At 69.6% G+C, this 5,942-nt stretch overlaps 1 protein-coding gene across 1 annotated transcript; it reads right to left on the reverse strand.

Annotated features, from left to right (window-relative positions):
• Positions 1-1,585: 1,585 nt before the first annotated feature.
• MNX1 (motor neuron and pancreas homeobox 1) lies at positions 1,586-5,007 on the reverse strand. Its single transcript, XM_055132437.1, has 3 exons — positions 4,506-5,007; positions 2,445-2,605; positions 1,586-1,965 (listed from the first exon to the last, which is right to left on the reverse strand). The coding sequence occupies exons 1-3, from the start codon at positions 5,005-5,007 to the stop codon at positions 1,642-1,644; spliced, it is 987 nt and encodes a 328-aa protein (XP_054988412.1). The 3' UTR covers positions 1,586-1,641.
• Positions 5,008-5,942: the final 935 nt, after the last annotated feature.

The following is a 5,942-nucleotide window of genomic DNA, read 5'->3' on the forward strand; positions in this document are numbered from 1 at the left end:
TGGCCCTGGGGTGTTGGGTGCAGAGGCCCCGCCTGGCTTGCGGCCACTGTCCAGGGGCCTCATGCAGCCTCTGCCCATCTGCTGGGCAGGGCTCGGGGACTCCGCCCGCCTCGCAGCCCCCTGGCCTTGCCGGCCGTGAGCACTGCGGTGTGGGGGGGGGTCCTGCGGATCTGCCTTTCCCTTTCAGCCCGGCCTTCCCAGGGACCTCTCGGGCCTGGGGGCCAGGGAAGTCCGGGCTGCTCTAGGGCCCTGTCCGCGGTGCCTGCAGGGTCACCCCCAGCCCTGGCTCTCGGGGCTGCTGCAGGGGCCCGGTGGGGGGCCCCTGAGGGAGGCAGCGAGGGCGCTGGCGGCCAGCCGGCCACTCCTCTCGTGGAGCGAATCGTTCGCAGCGCCCGCCCGCCCGGGCGGTGGCACGAGCGGTGATTATATTTAAATTTGCTATAATTGATTTGGGGAAGCGCTCCAGCGACAAGAACAAATTGATCATTAAATTTATTAGTGAGATAAATTCCGCCGCGATTAAGCATCTGGCTGGATCCCTGCTCGCCTCGGTGCCAGTGCCAAGCCCGGCGTGCCGGGGGCCTGGGCCCGGGGCGCCAGCCGCCCCCAGCCTCTCCGCTCCCGGGGTCGTGCCTGTGCCGGGGTGCAGGGCTCGGGGTCAGATCTCCCCGGAGGACCCACGACCCGGCTCCCTCCCCCCCAGGAAGCACGCACCCTCACGCCGCCGGGATCCCGGGGAGGTCTGACCCCCCCCCTTCCCGTCCCACCCTCAAGCTCTCCGGGCACCGAGGGCTTCTTTCTCGCCAGCTGCAAACCCACCCCGAGCCCAGAGGCACCTTTGAACCCGGCCAGGCCTGCGCCCAGAAGCCGCGCCCCCCTGGCCTTGGCGCGGCTGGTTTATGAGGGAGCAGGTGATAATGAGCTGCCAACGAGGGGATTAATCTCACCCGGTAATCACCCTCGGGAACTCGCCTCGCCTCCGAACTCAGTTCTCGGCAGCACTAGGGAGGGAGCCGGGCGCGGGTGCGAGAAGGGCCAGGGCACCCTCGCCTCTGGCCTCCGGGCAGGGAGGAGACGACTCGGGACCTCAGCTGGGCGATGCCCTTGAGGCTGCCCGAAGGGGCAGGGGTCGCCGAGGAGGCTGCGGGCTTGGGCTCCACCAGCTCAGGTGGGACCCGCAAAAACCGAATCAAAACGCATGTGGGTACTCGGCAGGCCGAGGAGCTGGGCTCGAGGTCAGCGGAGGGGCCGGCCACCGTTTAGCCCCTCTTCTCCGGCCACCTTCATCGTGGGGACGTTCACAGCTCGCAGGCCCAGCGTTCGGTCACCAGTGGAAAAAAAAACAAACGATTTATTTCACATTCCACCGCGGGCGATGGGAGAAGCTAAATAACTTAGCATGCATGGCAGCGGTCTTTATATATATATATATAAATACAGTGTACAAAAATAAAAGCAGGTTCTGGGGCGCCGGGCGGCCCGCGCGCTTCCCGAGGCGGCGCGCGTCCCGGGTCCCGCGTCGGCCGGGCCGCCGGGCGGGTAACACTGTCGGGTCGCGGGCGCGGGGGACGCCCGGGTCGCGGTCTGCTCGCCGGCCCCGGTGACACCGAGACGGAGGCCCGGCCCGGCCCGGCCCGGCCCCTACTGGGCCGGCGGCGGCGGCGAGTCGGCGCCCGAGGAGCTGTCGGAGGCGGCGCGCGCGCCCGCGCCGTGCGCGTAGGGGAAAGCGTCCTCGTCGTCGTCCTCGTCGTCCTCGTCGGGGTCACTGTCCCTGAGGTCCCGCGGGCGGCGGCCGCTGCCCTTGTCCCCGGGCGCCGGCGGCCCCAGCAGCTCGGCGTCGCCCCTGTCCTCGGCGCCCGCCTTGACCGCGCCCGCCTTCTGCTTCTCGGCGTCCTGCGCCGCCTGCTCCTTGGCCTTCTTGCTGCGCTTCCACTTCATGCGCCGGTTCTGGAACCAGATCTTCACCTGCGGCACGAGCAGCGCCTGAGACGCGCCCCCCTCCTGGCGGGAGCTCACCCCGAGCCCACCCCAAGCCCACCCCGGGCCCGCGCCCGCCTCCGCCTCCCGCCCGGCCGCGCCAGGCCGGTCCGGGCTCTGGCTCGGGCTTGTTTGGCGTTTTTTCGTTTGTTTCCTTTATGGGCCCACACCCGAGATGCTCAGGGTTTGAGTCCTGGCTCTGCGCTCGGGAAGGCGGGCTCTGGAGGTGCCGGGATGGAGCCCAGGTGGGCTGCGGGCAAGACCAGAGCCCTCCCTGCCGGGCCAGGGCTCAGGCCCCCTGCTCTGTGTCTGCTTGAGCCCGGACCCCCCTGTCCCAGCTCTCCTTGGGAACATTCTGGATTGCGGGAGGGCCCCACCAGCCCTGGGTGCAGACTCCCAGGCCCACCACCCCACTGGATGGGGCCTCTGGGCGCACACCCCAAGGCCAGGAGGGGCGGGGGCGGCACCTGCGTCTCCGTGAGCATCAGCGACGTGGCCACCTCGAAGCGCTTGGGCCGGGACAGGTATTTGTTGAGCTTGAACTGGTGCTCGAGCTCCAGCAGCTGCTGGCTGGTGAAGGCCGTGCGCGGCCGGCGGCACTTCCCCAGCAGGTTGGACTGCGCCTGGGCTGTGGACAGACACAGGGCCGGCGGCTGAGCCCAGCCTGCCACGCACAGGCTCCCCTGCTGGGCACAGCACCACTCCCAGGGGACCAGGCCCCCAGAGCCCTAGCCGAGGTGGACAGCATCTAAGGACACAGAGAGAGGATGGGGGAGAGGAAGAGAGAGGGAGAAAGGAGAGAGAGAGAGAGAAGAGAGATGGGGAGAAAGGAGAGAGAGAGATGGGGAGAAAGGAGAGAGAGATGGAGAGAAAGGAGAGAGATGGGGAGAGAGAAAGGAGAGATGGGGAGAAAGGAGAGAGAGAAAGAGATGGGGAGAAAGGAGAGAGAGATGGGGAGAGAGAAAGGAGAGATGGGGAGAAAGGAGAGAAAGAAAGAGATGGGGAGAAAGGAGAGAGAGATGGGGAGAGAGAAAGGAGAGAGAGATGGGGAGAAAGGAGAGAGACAGAGAGAGAAAGGAGAGAGAGACAGAGAGAAAGGAGACAGAGACAGAGAGAGAAAGGAGAGAGAGATGGGGAGAGAGAGATGGGGAGAGAGAAACAGATAGAGAAAGGAGAGAGAGATGGGGAGAGAGAGAAAAAGAGAAAGGAGAGAAAGATGGGGAGAAAGGAGAGAGAGACAGAGAAAGGAGACAGAGATGGGGGAGAGAGAGAAAGAGAGATGGGGAGAGAGAGAGAAAGGAGAGAGAGATGGGGAGAGAGAGACAGAGAAAGGAGAGAGACAGAGAAAGGAGAGAGAGAGAGAAAGGAGAGAGACAGAGAGAAAGGAGAGAGAGACGGAGAGAGAGACAGAGAGAGAGAGGGAGAGACAGAGAGAGAGAGAGACAGAGAGGGAGAGGTAGAGCGCAGCCTGCCCCAGCCACGCCCCCCGACGGGCAGGAAGGAGCCGGCCGGAAAGGGAGAAGGCTGACTTCAGGGCGAAGCCCAGCACCCACCCAGGCCCCCTAGCAGAGCCCCAAATCCAAACAGCACCAGGGCCGCGGCACGGGGCGGACGGGCGCTGGGTCTCGAGGGTACAGGAGGGAGGACGGGCGGAAGAAGGGAAGAGAAAGGGAGGGAAGAAGGGGGAAAGGAGAAGGGCGGCAGGATGGGGGGAGAAGGACAGGGAGGGCGGGCGGTGTAGACGGCTTTCTTGGAGACCCACGTTAAACCGCCGCCGACAGGCCGCAGAGGCTGAGCCCGGCGCCTGGGCCCCTTTCCGCCGGGTTCCCACTCCGCAAATTAAAGGCCCGGCCAGGGGTGGGTGGTCCCTGTGTCCAGGGAGGCCTCCTGCTCTTTGCACGCCACCTCCGGGCTCACATCAGAGAATTTTATGGCCTCCAGAGGAGACTTGCCTTGATTTCCCAGGGGCCTGACAAGTGTCAGACAATAAGGGAAGAAAGGCGCGGGCGAGGCCCCCCCTGGGACCGGCAATTCGCTTTACGGGAAGATCCACGCCCCCCCGCTTTAGTTAAACAAGGCCCGGATTCCCACCTCGGCGATCCATTAGAGCTCTAATTAAAATGCCGACCCCCGCGCGGGGCCCTGGGCCGGCGGGCAGAGGGGCCCGGGGTGCCCTGGCGGGCGGTCCCGGCGGGGAGCCGGGGGCTCCGGGCCAACGCGGGGCTCGCGGGGCGGCCGAGCGCGCTGGCACAGGCTGGGCCCCGGCCGGCGCGGGCTGCGGGTCCGAACGAACCCCGGGGACGGGACGGGAGGTCCGGCGGCCACGACGGGCCCCGGGTTCGGCCCGCGCCTGGGGGAGGCCGCACACTCGGGCCGTTTCTCAGTCCGCTGCGACTTCTCGGGTCCCCCCCGCCGCCCCCCGCCCCTGCCGGCACCCCGCGGCCCCAACAGCCGGGCTGGGACGGGCCCGGGCGGGGGCTTTGTCCGGGCGCGGGGCCGGGCCGCTTCGTCCCAGCCGGGGCACTCACAGTTGAAGTCGGGCATCTTGGGCAGGATCATGCCCGCCGTGGACGCGCGCAGCCACTGGTCCAGCTGGAAGGTGCCGGCGCCCAGCTTGAGGGGGTCGGCGGGGTGCGCGCCCGGCACCTGCGGGTAGGGGTAGGCCAGCGCCGGGTGCTGGCCGGCCAGCGCGGCGGCGGCGGCCGAGTAGCCGTAGACCGGGTGTCCGTAGAGCGCGGGCTGCGCGCCCCCCGGGTGCAGCCCGAGCGCCAGGCCCCCCGCGGGCCCCCCGCCGCCCGCGAAGCCGGCCTTGGGCAGCAGCGCGCAGGGCGCGGGCAGCAGGCGCGGCGGGGACGGGCTCTGCGCGCGCGGGGGGCGCTCGGCGGGCGGCGCGGGGGGCGGCTCGGGGGCCGCGGGGCTGCCGGCCGGCCCGGACGTGACCAGGGCCAGCGGCGCGCTCTGCGCCGAGGCCGCTCGCGGGGGGTCCACGGCCAGCAGCGCGTCGATGCGGAAATTCTTGGATTTTTCCATGGGCGCGTCGGGGCGACTGCGGCGGCCGCCCCGCTCCCGGGACCGGCCTGGAGCTGCGGCCGCCGGGCCCTGCGCGCACTTGAAGCGCAGCGCGGCCGCCCATTGGCGCGCGGCCGGGAGGGGCGCGCTGGCCATTGGCCGCGCCCGTGACAGGTGCGCCGCCCCCCTGCGCCGCGGGGTCCTAACGGCCGCGGGGGGGGGGGCCGGGCCGGACGGGGCGGCCCAGGTGGGCGCCGACGCGGCCCGCGCGCCCCGCGCTCGCCCCTGCGCCCTCGCTCCGGCCGGCCCGGCGCTGGGGGGTCCAGGGCCAGGGGCTCCCACCGCGGGCCGAGCTGGGAGCGCGCAGGCGGCGGACCCCACCCGCGCACGCACGCCTGGACACGGGCAGGGCCGGCACGGGCCGGGTGGGCCGCGGTGGCCCCGCTCGACAGCTGACTCCCAACAGGCGACGGGCCGCGGCGGCCGCGCGAGGTGGCTCCCGAGACCCGGTCGCCTTCCTGCTCGACGTCGGCGCTCCCCGCCTCCCCCCCCCCCCCGGGGGCTACAGCGCGACCGCCCAGGGCCACAGCGCGACGGGGACCCCTATCCCCTGAGGCCCCCAGCCAGTCCGCCCAACAAGAAGGGCAAATAGGGACCCTCCTGCACAGCGCTGGTCGGGGAAGGGTCCCACCACGCGCTGCTCAGGAGAGGGCCCCACCGCGCTGGTCATGGTCAGGGGAGGGCCCCACCGCTCTGGCCAGAGGAGGGTCCCACCATGCTGGTCGGGGGAGGGTCCCAACGCGCTGGTTAAGGGGAGGGTTCCCCCATGCTGGCCAAGATGACGAGGGCTAGGGAAATGAGGACCCCTCACTGTCTGCAGAGTCAGAGGTCACAGTACTGGACAGTCCTGGACAGTGCTAGTGATGGAGCCAGCGTCCTGGCTGACCATGGAGGGC

The sequence above is a fragment of the Sorex araneus genome, chromosome 1 (assembly GCF_027595985.1).
Source record: "Sorex araneus isolate mSorAra2 chromosome 1, mSorAra2.pri, whole genome shotgun sequence".
Classification (NCBI taxonomy): Eukaryota; Metazoa; Chordata; class Mammalia; order Eulipotyphla; family Soricidae; genus Sorex; species Sorex araneus.

Excerpts from the sequence above, each read along its gene's own strand:
- MNX1 (XM_055132437.1), bottom strand. The coding sequence starts at position 5,007 with ATGGAAAAATCCAAGAATTTCCGCATCGACGCGCTGCTGGCCGTGGAC. Across the intron at positions 2,606-4,505 it reads CAAGATGCCCGACTTCAACT|CCCAGGCGCAGTCCAACCTG; the intron begins GTGAGTGCCCCG and ends GTCTGTCCACAG. Across the intron at positions 1,966-2,444 it reads TGATGCTCACGGAGACGCAG|GTGAAGATCTGGTTCCAGAA; the intron begins GTGCCGCCCCCG and ends CTCGTGCCGCAG.